The 16,421-nt window shown below is 42.8% G+C and overlaps 1 protein-coding gene across 2 annotated transcripts in view; it reads right to left on the bottom strand.

Annotated features, from left to right (window-relative positions):
• Positions 1 to 530: 530 nt before the first annotated feature.
• The window catches only part of LOC137307160 (arf-GAP with GTPase, ANK repeat and PH domain-containing protein 1-like), a 116,180-nt gene continuing 100,289 nt past the window's right edge, over positions 531 to 16,421 (bottom strand). For both annotated transcript variants that reach the window (XM_067976498.1, XM_067976497.1), the window contains exons 14-18: positions 13,600 to 13,754; positions 12,913 to 13,003; positions 11,574 to 11,796; positions 9,942 to 10,197; positions 531 to 7,355 (exon numbers count right to left, since the gene is read on the bottom strand). In XM_067976498.1, the coding sequence (XP_067832599.1) occupies positions 7,158 to 7,355; positions 9,942 to 10,197; positions 11,574 to 11,796; positions 12,913 to 13,003; positions 13,600 to 13,754 (923 nt within the window). In that variant the 3' untranslated portion in view covers positions 531 to 7,157. The remainder of the gene's footprint in view (positions 7,356 to 9,941; positions 10,198 to 11,573; positions 11,797 to 12,912; positions 13,004 to 13,599; positions 13,755 to 16,421) is intronic.

Genomic DNA, 16,421 nt, shown 5'->3' with positions numbered 1-16,421 from the left:
AGCGCTTCACACAATGAATTATGCCTGGAGTGCAGTGACAGTAATATAGGCAAAAACAGCAGCCATTCTGCGCCAGCACCATCTCACAAATCGCAATCGTTTTTTTGGTTGCTTAAAAACGTTGGCAAGGATACCAGGAGAAGGTCCTGCTCTTCTTCGAATAATGGCGTGGGATCTTTAATGTCCACTTGGCTAAGATAGACGGGATCTGATTTTAAGATTTCATTCAAAAGATGCCAGCCCAGATCATGAGCTAAAGTCGTGGTGCAGGATCAAATCCAAACCCAGAGGTGAGAGTGCTGTCAACTGAGCCAAATTGATTGAGGCATCTAAAAAATTGAATGACGGGTCCCAAAGCTTCAAATTGCGCAGAGATAATGCAAGTGAATAATCTTGGTGTGTGTCACTTAATATCCCTCAGAACACGATAGTTTCTAACTGGCGGTATTGTACTAAATTAGAATCGAACAGAAGCCTCACACTACAGCCCAGGCATTGGAATAAACCAGGATGTAAGTGGCTAGTGTGTTAAGTCAAATTTTAGTTTATACATACAGTTGAATTCACAACCCACTCTTCACAAGGGATAGAGATATTGTGGCATCGAACAATGTTTTACCAGAGCGGTGGTACATGTTTCATGGCGATGATTTCTCCCCATCTCCCATAATAGAGGGTTTAATGTTCCTCTTATTTCAAATGGCTTGATGACGGCATGAAAATAGCGCAGACAGAAATTTAATGCAAACTTGTTAACAAGTGTGCTGAAATTAGTCAGCAGTAGAACCTAAACCCTCAGGTCTCCATTTAAACGATGAACCAGATTTAACTGCAGTTTACCAGATTTAGACTCTGCCCCATAACTAGTCCAGATTAAAGAGAGAAAAATAATTAACTTCTCCTGTCCATCTATTGAACAATTTTGTACAAATACAGAAATACAACTTAAACTTTTGAAGTTAAATTCACTTCAATAGAATTGTAACACAATTCACAAGGGAAATCACATTTTAAGAAACAGTTTACAGACTCTGTATACAATCATTTTATGTAAAAACAAGTAAAATGGAAACTAGTTGCAAGCGTTATATCCAATAAAGAAGTCAAATGGATATAAAAGTGGCCAATACACAGAGAAAATGTTCACAAGAAGCATTTACATTCTAAACGTTGAAATTATTTAACACCTTTTAAAGTTTTTGTAAAAGTACTGAAACAGATACTTTCAATGAAATGTTTACCTCAGTTTTGCAAAGCCAGCTTGTGCCTACTATCCGAGACAGAAATATTCAAAAAAAACCTAGCTTTCTAAATGCTGAAAAAGAGGAAAATCTGACTTTCTAAAAACATATGTGCGGTGGGTGGGGAGGGACATTGGTGGAGGAACAAAAAAAGCCGAACTATTTACCTCATGAGTTGTAATGTGATGGTGGTGATGGAACAAGGTTTTCACCATTATTTGCACATTCACTTCTAAGCCAGTTATAGTACACATTCGGTGTCGTTGTGAAGCTGTTTTGATTCGTATCAACATAAAATATATGGTGTGAGACTGTGCAAAGTTGCCCAATTTGTCAGGCAAGTGGTGAAAACCACTTTGGCTTCTCACCATTTCCCGTCAGTTTAACATCAGTTGTGGGAAAGATATCTATCATCAGACACAGAGTGACTGAGCACTTGGACAAGTATGAGCTAATTAAAGAGAGTCAGGATGGATTTGTGAAGAGTAGGCCATGTGTGACGAATCTGGTTGAATTTTTTGAGGAGGTCACTAGCATGGTGGATAGTGGAATGTCTATGGATATTGTCTAGATGGACTTCCAGAAGGCATATGATAAGGTTCCGCACAACAGATTATTAGCAAAAATGAAAGTGCAAGGGAATGGAGGTAACCTTGTGACATGGGTTGATAATTGGTTGGAGGTCAGAGACAGAGAGTAGGGATAAATGGTTCATTCCTCGATTGGTGGGATGTTACAAGTGGTGTTCCCCAAGGATCTGTTCTGGGGCTTCAGCTTTTCACCATGTATTTTAATGACTTGGATGAAGGAATAGAGAGCTGTATATCCAAATTTGCAGATGACACTAAGTTAGGAGGCACAATAAGTTGTGTAGATGGGAGCAGGAAGTTACAAAGGGACATAGACAGACTAAGTGAGTGGGCAAAACTGTGGCAGATGGAGTTCAATGTGGGGAAGTGTGAAGTCATCCATTTTGGATCTGAGAAAGACAAATCAGAATATTTTCACCATAATGATACCAGGACTTAGAGTTAAATTATGAGGACAGGTTGCATAAACTTGGCTTGTATTCCCTCAGGTATAGAAGATTGAGGGGTGATCTAATCAAGGTCTTTAAAATGATAAAGTGATTCGATTGGGTGGATAGAGAGAAACTATTTCCTCTGGTGTGGGGGAATCCAGGACAAGGGGGCATAATCTTAAAATTAGAGCTCGGCCGTTCAGCAGTTAAATCAGGAAGCATTTTTTCACATAAAGGGTAGTGGAATTCTCTCCCCCAATAGGCTGTGGATGCTGGGGCTTAATTTTCAAGACTGAGATTGATAGATTTTTTTGGTTAAGGGTATTTTAAAGGATATGGAGCAAAGGCAGATAAGTGGAGTTAAAGTACTGATCAGCCATGTTCTCATTGAATTGTGGAACAGGCTCGAGGGGCTGAATGGCCCACTCCTGTTCCTATGTTCCAGTGGGGAAAGTGAGCCTTAAACAGCTAAATGGTCCAAATGACTGCCTGGGAACTTTTAAAATTCATTTTCAAACTTTGAGAGGTTAGTGGAGAGCTATCTGCCCTGTCAGCTCTTTTTTACCATTAAAATTTAAATCGGCAATTAGATGCACGCAGAGCTCAGTTTTCCGTGGCCAAATACCGCTGTGGAGCCAGCAGTATAACTCAGGTCTGCTGGCCCCATGTTATTCTAAGTGAGCAGTGGTCTCAAACAGGTGACTGTACTATAACAGTGTGCTCAGACTACAATATATTACCTGACGCAAATTTTATAATATGTGGATGTGCAGGGTGCATTCATAAGAACATAAGAAACAGGAGCAGGAGTAGGCCATAGGGCCCTCGAGCCTGCTCCGCCATTCAATAAGATCATGGTTGATCTTTGATCTCAACTCCACTTTCCTGCCCGATCCCCATATCCCTTGATTCCCTTAGATTCCAAAAGTCTATCAATCTCAGCCTTGAATATATTCAACGACTGAGCATCCACAGCCCTCTGGGGTAGAGAATTCAAATCATCAGTGTAATTGTGGCAGACAAAATGCACAAAATCCTTTTTGGGTCATTTTGGCTCTTATTGAACTGTAGAACAGTAATACTGGTTCGTTTTTGTATAGAGTGTTGCTGGTTTCCGATAAAATGCTTTTGTATATTTTAAATTGGTGACACGGAGCAGAAAATGCGATTAAAATTCTTGGGCACACAGTTTCATTTTAAATCAGTTATTCCATTTTTTAAGCGTCAAAAAAAGTCGTCTCTCCTAGGACCAATTCAATAATATGTGCTGTCTGCCAAAACCAGACATTTTTTAATAGAAGGAGAATTCATGTTTTAGAGGAAGAGGGACATATTTTAAATTGAACCCTAAAAGCAGCTTGCAAAACATTCTCAATTCGGGAGGGGGAGAAAGTTCTTCAATCACAAAGTTCTAACCTAATGTTTGAGATTCTCGTTTGGTTTGAGAACTCTCTGTGGGCCCGGGTCTGTGCTGCATTAGCTGATCTCAGTCAAGACAGGACTCAGCCTGTTACAATTGGCTTCAGTGCTCTTGGGCAAGGCAGGAGGAGAGAGGAAAGGAGTTAGGATTCCTGTTCCTGCTCGCTGTGCGGTGACCTCTGCTAGAAAGTGTGTGGGTGTGGGCATTGGGCGAGGACAGGAACGGGCTCAGCTTTGATGCCGTCACTGTCTAGACTAGGGCTGGTTGGGTGGGGTACTGGAGTATTGGAGCCTGTGGAACCTTCTCCTAGCAAAGGCCTTTGGGAAGGAAGGGAGAAAAATGGAAACTAAAAAGTGGTTCTGTGTTAATTGAAGTTGTGATGAGTTTTATTAGGCAGTAACTAGTTACAGATACAGACGGGACTGAAGGCTAAAAAGTTAAACTTGATTGAAACAGTGAGTGACTGAAACTGGTCAAAACAGTCGCCAAAGGCAATCTCCATCAAAAGATAGTCAAATTCTACACAATTTTCACACATATTGACAACTTGTACCATTAAGCCTAGAAGGAAATAGAACTTCTGTTTGGATTTCTTTTTCACTAAACTGTAAACAGCAGATTGTCTATTTATAATGAGCGATACAAGAGGTACTAAAAGCCAACAGGGGTGGGGGGGATTCCCCTCCGTATGTAGCAAAATTGTAAATGCGCTGTGTTTATGATTTTGCTAGACATGGCACATGGAGGAAATCATTCCCCAGAATGTTTTAAAGAAAAGTACTACCACAGTGTGTAGCGCTCTATATACATAGAATTCATTATCGTCGCACCCTGGCTTTTTGTGAAACTTTAAGGGTGTGAGTCAAGTGCTTACTGTCAGACAGCAAGGTACAGATTTGAAAAATTTGAAATCATAAGCATTAACCCGCTCCTTCTCCTCCCCCAAGCGTGCTGCCAACTGTGCATTAAAAAGAAAGACTTGCATTTATTTTGCGCCTTATCACATCTCTCAGAAACGTCCCAAAGCACTTCATATTCCAGGAACTGCTTTGAAATGCAGTGACTGTTGCTATGTAGGCAAATGCAGCAGCCATTTTGCGCACAGCACGATTGCAGAAGCAGCAATGAAATCAAAGGCCAGCTAATCTGTTTTTGGTGATGTTGGTTGAGGGAGGAATGTTGGCCAGGACACCGGGAGAATTCCCTACCCTTCTTCGAATAATGCCATGGGATCTTTTATGCCCACCTGAACCACCAGAACAGGTAGACTAGGCCTCAGTTTAAAGTCTCATCCGAAGATGGTACCTCTGACAATGCAGCACTCCCTCAGTACTGCACTGGGATGTTAGTCAGGAGTTGAGGTCTGAACCCACAACCTTCCTCTCAGAGGCAAGAGTGCTACCAAGTGAGCCAAGCTAACACACAGCTTACTTTTTACACACGTTTAAATTGTTTTTGGTTTCACCATATAAGCAGCCATTACAATGGTTTATTTTCAATTGTTGGGAACTAGGAGCTTGGATAGAATGGCTTGTCTCGTCTGTTTAAGTAGTCATTCACATAATCTATTGGAATATATTTTTTTCCATGAAAAACCCTGCAAGTGCTAATGCAGAAGATGTGATGGCCCAACTGTTGGATTGAGATACGAAAAGTATGGTGGGTGTCATGCTACCATGTAGCCACCACTGTAAATCGGATACTTGGCAGTGTATGTATTTCCTCCAACAATCTACAATTTTTAAAACCCAAGTTTGGAATCACCTTATCCTATCTCCTATCCTATTCTTTTCAATCCCGGTGGTGTCCCACACTGCGGGTCTTGGCTCTTCACCTAGGTTTCTGAATGAAAAACAAAACCTTGAGCTACACTGACTTAGGCCTCACAGATACGCTGACCTAAAGGATCTCCTGCCATTCGACCAGTGTATTACTTTTGAGTTACCATGGCCTGGCCTGGCTGCTAAAAGGTTCCTGCACTGACTGAGTGTAATGGAACTGAAGAGGCATTGCCATGATAATGAACAATAGCATATTGTGCTGAAGTTGCAGTACACTATACAGGCTAATTTTAAAAAATTTAAACCCTCCATTTTCTCTCCCCCTTCTAGTCTCACTTTGCCATGCCTACTAACTATGGCTAATGGGACATGCAGTCTACTCCGAGCCAATACCAGTCTGAATTTGGCCTTTAGGAGGTTTGAGAGAGTGCCTGGGAATGACTCTTGATATTGTTTTCCCTGTTGTGAAGTGTCTGGCCTTCACTCAGTGGCTGAAAGTGGCAACTTGGCAGAGCAAGGAGCATCCAACCCACGTCCTATGATTTTGTGGGACTCCATGTTCGTGTTCCAAAATCCTGTACCATTGTGACCAGTTCTTATAGACATTTTTTTTCCCCTTACGTTATATATTCGCCCCTTCCTTTTCTTTAATCTCCATTCACTGCCTTCCTGTCAGACAGTGCTCCTGCGACAGCAGGATAGTTTGAGCTGCGGACCTTTCTTTGGTTTGTATCAGTGCTGCTGATTTTTTTCTTTTTTGCCCAACAGCGCTTTGTACCAAAGTTAAAGGTGCAGCAACAAATACAACCTCAGACTGTCAGGTTCACACTGATACGACGGAATGCAGTGTGGGCATGTAGGGTTTAAGGGCTTTGTGCACAATACAGCACTAACGGTGCCTCATAGTGTTACAGTACTGCAACCTTTAAGATGGACAATTTAGACATCTGCCACTCAAATGACCCCTTTCATTTGCCCCAAAATAAGAATCATAGAAAACTACTTCTTGCTTGGAACTTCAGAGAATACCATGAAAGAACGTTCTGTAGGTCTTCACATTTCTCTAAATACTGTAATATCCAATATTACACACAAATGTCCTTTACAAATTTAAATACAAGTGCACATCTGAAAAAACTGCAATGGAACATTCGGTACTTATAGGACCACCGTTTAAACCATTAGAAAATAAAACTGACGACGTTAATTCTGTCAAATATAAAACATTTGGAAGAAAATTGGCCTCTATAACTTACTGCAGGCTCATGACTCCTACACGTCACCGTTTTGCTTTGTGTAGACAACTCTTTTTTTTAAAAAGAATTATAAAACTACTGGAGTAGCAGAAACCTTCATCAAACCCTCGCTCCCACAGCTAAACTGCTGTCCTACAACTCGTGACACTCTTGACATTGTGTTACCTTTAGGTATGACCTGGTAAGGACAGTCCAGGAAATAGGCCTTAAAACATAGAACAGCTCTTGCATTGAAGGACAGCAGTTTCAATCTCTCGGTCAGAAGGCTTTGGGACAATTGATATTGTTGCCTGATGTAAAATTAGCATCTTGTTTCCATGAATTGTGCCTCCTGTTCACCAAATTCTGCAACAAAATGAGGGTGGGGGATGGGGGAAAAGAGTCTGGAGGCTGCTGCAGCTGCCCTTTGAGAATGTAAAGGTGCTTCAAGGCTTCTCTTTAATGTGGAAGCCTGGACTCAGTCCTTCCCAGACTGGCGCTGATACTTTTCCTGCTGAGACTAGGCGTCATACTGCAGCCGTCACCGGGACACCCATGTTGCAACAGAACATCCATGCACTCCTGGCTACCTGCTCGCCTGGCGTGGTACAGGGCTGTGTTGCCATTCACATCTCTGGCCTTCACGTCAATGCCATACTGTAGAGCACATAAAACACGAGATTAGAGTGTTACTTTTACTCTAGAAAAGATTCCCCTTGTTCTCAAAATGTACCTTCTCGGTGGTTCATTACAAAAAAGCCAAGTTCCTGCAACAATCCCACACTTCCCCAAGGTGGCGGGCAGGCACGCCTCTACCAACAGTAACTATGCAACCAGCCGCATTATGCGCTTTTATGGGGTAAGGCAGCTGGGCTTGTTCGCACTTTGGCATATAGCTGATGGAGGAAGGCTGGACATCGTTCTACTAGCTGCACATAGTGTGAAAAGCACCTGGCGAGGTATTAGAGAAGGATAAGAGTTGTGTCTGTCTGTCTCTCTCTCTCTGGAAAAGGACCTTGCTTCCACTGGGCATTTCCCTCTTCTGTCTTAACTGAAATTAGAAACATGAGGGTAAATTTTTGTCTTCTGCTCTTGGTACACAGCGCTGTGCGCTGGGTGCACTTATTTGGGCACACGGCCCCCACAATATTCTGCCCGTTAAGATTAAATGACCTCTTGCTTGCCACGTGCAGAGTGGAAGATTCTAACCATTACTGTACATGTGGGGGTTTGTGGACGGAGAAGGGGTGGGAACAGTGAAAGTGGACGGGTTAAAAAAACTGCAAAACGTTTCTTTTTTAAATTTCCTCTACTGGAGCACTGTCCCTGAGGAGTTGCCCACATTTTAATCACTAAGAAAAATGATTCTAGAGTACTGTAGCTTTATCAGCAGAGTTCAATTTCCAATGTTGTCCACTCAAAATGTTTTGCTGGGTGTCCAATATAGTACAGGCATTTTAAAGTGCTCTTAAATTCCAGTTGAACAAAACGTAATTTGAAGTTATGCAGTTCATTCCAGCAAAGTGCACTGAGCAAATCACTCTGCAATCCTGTACTTTTGGCTGCAAGGAACTGAAGCGATTGTCAATTATACCCTGCAATAGCTTATCCCAGCAGCAAGTGTGGCGCAGTACAGATATCAGAAAGAAAATGAAAATGTTAAGATAGCTCATTAAATAGAACTAAAATTCTTCTGCCATAGATCTGATTACTGTCAGGTTAATCTATGATAACGTGGAGCACATGGGATGCAGCAAGCAAGAACGCAGGAGAAAATACCACAATCTGCTCCAAATGTCATAGGCCAAATCGCTTCTAATTTTACTTATTGTCTCCCTGTTACATTGTGGCTAATTCCCCACTGCTGTACCGAGGCAGTGCTATGCTGTCAAAGGTACCATTCTTCAGCTGAGATGTTAAACTGAGACCTCGTCAGTCAGTTCCAAGATGAACGTTGAAGATCCCATGACACTAGTTGGAGAAGAGCAAGGAGTTCTCCTCTTGAGCTGCCCAATATTCCTCTCTCCATTAAAACCACCAAAAACAGATTCAATGGCAGTTGTTCTCATTGCTGTTTGTGCGATCTGGCTGTGCGCAAAATGGCTGCTGCATTTGCCTACATAACAACAGTTGCTGCATTTCAAAGTAATTCATTGTATGAAGTGCTTTGGCTGTTTCTGCGATATGATGAGGCGCTATATAAATTCAGGTGACCAAAGAAGTATACAAAATCATTCATCATAAATGATTCATCAAAGCTATTAATATCCCTCTTCCAAAACCCATATGCAGCAGTAATGAATAGTGCAAGTTCTTACATTCTCTCTGTGAGGAAAATGTAACTGTTGCATAACTATGAGAAGTCTAGTGGTGAATGACAGAGTGTGTGTGTGGCGTGTGTTGAGAGGGATAAAAAGCAGGGCTGCGCAGTGGAAACAATGGAGGAGCCCCACGCCTAACATTGCCCAAAACCCTAAGGTCGGCACTGTGGAGTTCTGTGGTGACCAACATACCATCAACTAGTCACTGTTCTTTTAGTTTACACGACTGTGCAATGGCAAAGGATGGTTTAACAACTGCAATCAAGATGTGTAAATCTGAAAACCCAGTAAATGAGCTCGTCGTTAAAATAGACTGTTCTGTGTACAGTGTCCAACAAATCATAAAAACTGGAAATAGACACTAACCTAAATTCTCAAATTTTGTTCCTGGCAGATATCAATTAGAGTTTCTGTTCGTATGATGCTGACATCAAAAAATTCCAGGATTAGTTGATACACTAAGATTTCTCAGGTTTGAGTATATTCCATCTAATTGACTATATTAAGTTTGTGTCAGCATGATCTGCCGTCTTCCAGCTTTGCTCTTCTTATAGACTTTAAAGGCCATATATTCAGCAGCTTACTTGAGGTGTGGTTTTGGGGTGGGGGGGGTTTGGGGGTGACAGTCTGGTTGGAGACCTTTTCACAACCAATAGTTGGCCCACAGCAGCCTCATTTCAAGGAAGGACAAGAGAGTTACCATTTTTCCCATCTCCCCCCTTTCTTCAACTTGCAACCCAACTGAAAACTGTTAAAACTCAGCCGCTGAGGTAAATGAGCACAAGTGGCTAGCTTCTCAGTGACTTGAAAGTGTAATCTTCTAGTTGGGGAGGGGGAGGGAAGCACTGGTCGAGTTACCAGGCCATCCTAAAAAGAATAGAAAGCTAAGGAAAAAATCTGCGCCAGGCTGAATAAAACTTACCCAGACAAGGAGCTGCGTTATTACTACATCCTTCAGTTCACAGGCGAGATGCAGAGCTGTCCGCTTCTCTTTATCTTCAGTGCATTCATTGATGTGCTCCTTCTTGGCGTGAGCAAGTAGTAGCAAGATGCTGTGAAGGTCCTTCTCCATGACAGCTCGGAACAGCTGCTTTCCAATGGGAGCGTCACGGTATTTCAAGGGCGCGACAAAAAGCTTTTGCTCGTACTTTGCTCTGATCCAGTTCTCCCTTTCTTCCCTATAACAGGAAGGGGAGGGGGGGGGGAAAAGGGCAGGTCACAGTGGTGTCTTGATATTTATGACTAGAAGCAAGTTATTCTTTAAAACAGCAACAATTCAACAGTTCTTTGACAATTTTTTGGTTAAGCCTGGAAGAGCCTACTCATAATGTGACTGTAATGGAGACTGACAACAGCTATGTTATCTCATCCACATGGATGGAACTCTCTTAGATGAAAAGGAGGGTTGGGTGAACCTCTGTGGGGGTAACTTAAGGAGGATGAGCCGGAGAATCCCTACAGAAATTTGCCCCCCCCCCACCCAGTTGATAAAGTATTTTCTTAAAAATCATTTTAAGATTTAGTAATAGTTAGACATAATGATGACACCATGCGCTTTTATGAATTGCGAATGCTCTTCCCCTTTTCTCACTCCTGGAGGCGCTGACCAGCGCTGGAGTACAGTTCTACAGGTGCTGGCAGCCTTCTAGTACCCCACTCAGTGTTGGCCAACTATTCGACCATGGAGGTAAGGCATTGCAGCCAAAGTCGACACGACCAATTTCCCGAACGTAGGGACACTGAAGCCAATCGTAGGATCCTCACTACTGCCCTGGCTGAGGTCAGCTCATTCAGCACAGACCAGAGATCGAATCTGACCCCTTTGTGACCTGTATGGCACCAGCTGGAGCTTTTAATCAACTGAGCTATCAGAGAAATGGACGAAAAATTAAAATATTAAAGGTGGTGGTCACATGATATACTAGGCTGGGGGGTGTCCAAACACAGCCCACAGGCCAAATCTACCCATGCTACTTTTATCCAGCCTGCAAAGTCCCTGCTGGATTCTTTTATCTTTGTGTTCAAGGCTAATTTTGGCTCAGCATAAACTCTTTAAATGTTCCAGGCCTAGAGGATTGGAGAAGACTGCTCCCTGATCGATGGATTTAAATCAGACAGGAATCCACTAGTCCTCCAGTTCCAGGTAGTTTAAAGAGCTGAGATAGAAGCTTCCAAGTTTTCAAAATGAGGAAGAGAAGGAGCCTGGAATTTTTGTGTATTGGGGGGGTGGGGGGGTTCTCATATTTTTGTGTATCGAGGCTTGGTAAAGCACTAGACAATGTAGAATGATAGTGACGATTCCAAGCATCAAGGAGTGTATCTCAGTCTCTCTAGCTTTGAGCCAGACTGGAAGAGGTCTCCGAGAGATGCAAAGAATGAGGTGGTACATTTCTGTGCACATGTGCGCACACTTGCATGCACAAAGCAAATTTCCTAATGGGAATGAGAAGCAATCCATCAAATGTGCAGTACTTCGGAAGTATGACTCCTCTCCCCCATACCCAAACCTCTTACTGGTGACCGTAGCAATGGAGAACGCCATTCAGTCACTTGCCGTGTGGACTCTGGGGTGGGTTTGCTGCGCCCCTGAGTATTCCTCTCCCACACACTGTTTGCCATCTCATTTCCGATGGATGTCAATACGAGAGTTAGCTCCAAAGGCCAATCATCAAGGTCCAGAGATCGTACTCGCGAAAGATGGGTCCCAAGGTTACGGTGAATCCCTGAGCATTCAATACAGATGAGTGCTCCTAAGTTCAGACTTGCCCAGGTAGGATCTATAAAGGGGGGGCGGGGGAAGAAAATGTCACAGCTCAATTTTTTTTTAAAAAGAGGATAAAACATGAAAATACAGTGGTCACATATAAAAATTCATAAATGTGTGGGCAGATGTAGAAGATGTAGTGCAGTGTGTGATATCACACTGGTGACATGTGGTTCGAGCCTGCATCCCTCATTACCCACCTCAGCCATGCTACTGCAGGGAGGCATGGGTTGGAGGCCTGGAGGTTGAACTACCAGGCCCATCTTGTACACCACCTACCGGCCTGGGAGCAGGTTGCTCACGCTGTCACCACAGTTGGTGCATGGCCTGCGGAGGATCAGCGTGTAGAGCGACACCAGCAGAAATAAAAACCCTATTCCCACTGATTTGACATCATAACACATTTACCCAGCAGTTTTCTTGAGCCGTGGACACCTCGTTGTTTGGTTGTGCAGGAGGGTGCGAGTGATTGAGGCACGGGTGCCCATTTTTTCCTTTACATGTTGACTTATGGAATTGCCTCCTGGTACAAAGAGGGTGGTTTCATGAGCCGGCAAGAAAACTGCAGCAGATCTATCCGAATGCATCAGACGTGCAATGAAATGTGAAATAGGATAAAAGGCCTTGAAGTTGTTCCGAGCCTACTGTGGATTTTACAGTTAATTACTAATCAGAGTCCTCTTTTAGGCCTAATGTCTAAAGTACATTGGGGTAGAAATTGATATGCATTGCACCCGTTTTTCAGGAGTAAAACATACTCTATCTAGTTGTAAAAACACAGAGTTGCTCGGTTATAGTGCTGATGTGATACTGTAAGGAATCTTACAACACCAGGTTATAGTCCAACAGTTTTATTTGAAAATCACAAGCTTTCGGAGGCTTTCTCCTTCATCAGGTGAGTCACCTGGTGTTGTAAGATTCCTTACATTTGTCCACCCCAGTCCATCACCGGCATCTCCACATCGTGATACTGTAGACCAGTTAGAAGGAAGTTTGACAATTTAAAAATTCACACTAAGCCCAATTTACAAAAGACGATGAAATCTTGACAGGAAACAACAAGTTTAATTTGCCGACGGTGATCTTTGTTTTAAGGTTAAGGTTTCGTAAAGCAAATGTAGATTCTTACTTGCAGCAGCGCAATCAACACAGAATGAATTTCCTTTGGCGTTTCTTATCGCCTGAAGGGCAACAGCTTCACTCCGGCTGTCCATCCGAGCCTAAAGTATAAAGGTATTGCATTTAGGGAGCTCAACAGACATATAAAGGCAGTATGAAAAGGATTGCTCTCTCTCAATACACAGTAGACCTGAAATTCTGGTCTGGGCCAAAGTGCAACTGGGCCGGATGTCTGGTCAAGGAATCGGAAAATGGTCTGTGCCTGGAATCAGGCAACTGGTTTGATGCAGTTTGATCTAGCTATGACTGAAGGTAGATTTTGTTACTGAATAGAAAGTAGTTTCAAACCTGAATGAATTTATTTCTTTTTCATTCAATCTTGGATTACACAGAATCCCAAAACAAGTTTGAAACAAGAACGTTACTCTGGGGACAGTTGATACTGACAAAATTGGCACAAATGTGTGCCCCTACACTGCCATCCTTCACCTTGATGGGCACAAATTTTGTGAAAATCCACATCACAAATAGCGCATTAATTATTCACTTATATGCTTATAGAGCTTGTGTAAAAGTGCATCTTATCAACTGTATTTTGGCAATTAAGTTTGGAAGCAGGATTAACACCTGTTGGGGCACCTTTATGCTTACAGTACATTAACGGTAACCGTACTCTGGAGGTTGCTGACCGAGTTACCTTGTTCTTGCTACTTTCACAGGACTGTAGACTGGCCAGGATTTGACTCTCAATGGCTTGGACCCAGGCATCCCTCTCTTCAAAGTTCACTGCTTCAAAGTACCACATCTGGCCCGTGCTGGAGACAATGGTAAACTCAATGTTCTCCTCTTGCTCTGCGATAGGGGAAATTAGAAGGAAATTCAAAATGTAGTGTTCTCCAACAGAATCTGGAAACAGTCATTGCTGTAAAGGTCTGCGAATTTGGCTCTCCTACCCAGTGTTGGATATAGGTCAATAAGCAGTGAGTTCACAGTGTGCTGTGTATAGTCTAGCACTTGCTAAAAGGAACTACGTGTTCATGTGGAACAGATCAACTAGTCTCACAAAATATGATCAGGTTAAAGTTGCACATTAATAGAATATCCAAAAATCGTTTTTCATGAGACTGAAAAGGTATCCAATAAATCTGTTCAAGGGTTCTCCTCCCCCACTATTGGTTGAGTCAGTAAATTTGCTGCCCAGTGTGGGACTGAGCTGTACAAACCAGGATCCCTGGTCTGTGCTGAGTCAGGTGGGATATCAGTAGATGCACTACAATTGGTCTCAATGTCCCAGCCTAGGGAAGAGGGGGAGGAGGAGGAAGAGGGAGATTGGGGGGGGGTGAGGAGGAGGACGAGGAGGGGGGAGAGGGAGAAGGAGGAGGGAGATGGGGGCAGGGGGGAGATGGGGGGAGGGGGGAGATGGGGGGAGGGGAGGGAAGAATCAGCCAGGGTTACACCTACTAATTGCTATCCCTGATGGAAAGTGGGTGAGAGAGAGGCTAGGATTGGGCTCAGTTGTGACGCACCAAGCTTAACTGGCCTGTGGACACTCTATGTCCAAGCTCACATGTGAAGAGTGACCACAGTTCTTCACACTGTGCTTCCAATATTGCTGACACACAGAGACCAGAGGAAATCCTCCTCTTGATATTATGGGATAAAATAATCTATTTTAAAGGGTTCTATCACCTGGAGTCTTTCTTTTGCAAGAGCCACACTGTGCATCCACCAAAATGGATTTGCAGGCTAACATAGCCCCGTTTAATGTGCAGTTTAATTAAGGGGACAGATTTCTTTCAAATAAGCATAACAACGTTTGGCCTTTATTCAGTATATGCTACACATGAACATTAGCACAACTGTCCTTTCCATTTAGAGTCTCCTTTTGATATCCAGCAAATATACACTGGGCTCCCCTCTGTTTGCCCTCCCCCCCCCCTCCCATACACACACCCAAACCATAAGAACAATTAAACATGGGGTTCACAGTCCAGGCAGGCTCGGGAGTGAGGATTTAACATTCACGGACGCAAAGGGACAGGACAAACGCTTGTACACAGATATACTCCAGACAGAACACACACAACTAACAATGGTTCTAGCCACTGGATACAATTTAAAATGACGTTACCTGCTCTGTAAATATTTCTTAAACTACCAAAACGCTTTAATTTCCACACCCTGCGTTTGGCTGCACCCAGAATCCAGAAAAGCAAGAAGTAGAAGCAATTGGAGAAAGACATTGGAGAAAAGATTACTGCAGAGCACAGGAGCACATCAACAACAGCTGACCTAGACTACAGAGTTTGGGTAATGTCGATCCTGTGGGCAAGGGCCCACTGTACCAAACGCGTCTCATATTGGCCATGAATGGAACAATATAATTTAAAGACTCAAAACATGCATTTGATTTGTAAAGTGCGCCTCTCATGTCAAGTTCTTGATACCAATTCACGTTCATCATTTCACCTACACAGTGGGAACAAGCTCTAAAGTGGATGTTTGCCTTCACTGAGAGCAGCTATTAACTATGTTGAAGAGGGACTGAACAGCCTTTTGTCACAACACAATGTCAGGAGCCCATCTATTGTTATCTGAAAAACTAGTCTCTCTTCAAATTAGTTTACTCTCCCACCCACAGTGCAAGATGACTGTATATTATAATATATATACATCCACATACACTCTTTTCTGTTTAATCATTAGCAATTTTATTAATAATTATTAATAAAGCTTAATCAACTCTTTATTTCTAATTTTCCATATATTTTATCCAGCAAGAAGCAGCCTCTTGACAAATGGAGACAAAAGGCTTCTCCTAACAACATCTCCAACCCAGTTAATGGCTGCTCCTCTTCCAGGTTTAATTTCCCCATGTAGACGGAGTGAGCACTTGTCCCAGTTAGAGGAATGTGCAGTACATTAAATAGAATTATATAGAATGTACAGCATAGAAACAGGCCATTCAGCCCAACAGGTCTATGCTGGTCTTTATGCTCCACACGAGCCTTCTCCCTCCCAACTTCATCTAACCCTGATGTGGAGATGCCGGTGATGGACTGGGGTGGACAAATGTAAGGAATCTTACAACACCAGGTTATAGTCCAACAGTTTTATAAATAACTGTTGGACTATAACCTGGTGTTGTAAGATTCCTTACATTCATCTAACCCTATCAGCATTTCCTTCTATTCCTTTCTTCCTCATGTGTTTATCTAGCTTCCCCTTAAATGCATCTATGCTATTCGCCTCAACTACTCCTTGTGATAGCAAGTTCCACATTCTCACCACTCTGAGTGAAGAAGTTTCTCCTGAATTCCCTATTGGTTTTATTAGTGACTATCTTATATTTATGGCCCCGAGTTCTGGTCTCCCCCGCAAGTGGAAACATCTTCTCTACGTCTACCCTATCGAACCCCTTCATAATCTTAAAACAGAAATTGTTTGGAGCTTTCAGTTTTCAGCTTTCTGTGATGCTGTAGGGAGATACGAATACAGATGCCTGACTGGTGCAACAAG

This window comes from Heptranchias perlo, chromosome X (genome assembly GCF_035084215.1).
Source record: "Heptranchias perlo isolate sHepPer1 chromosome X, sHepPer1.hap1, whole genome shotgun sequence".
NCBI classification, from domain to species: domain Eukaryota; kingdom Metazoa; phylum Chordata; class Chondrichthyes; order Hexanchiformes; family Hexanchidae; genus Heptranchias; species Heptranchias perlo.
The sequence above is the reverse complement of the archived record's forward strand: the minus strand, read 5'-3'. Positions and strand labels throughout refer to the sequence as shown.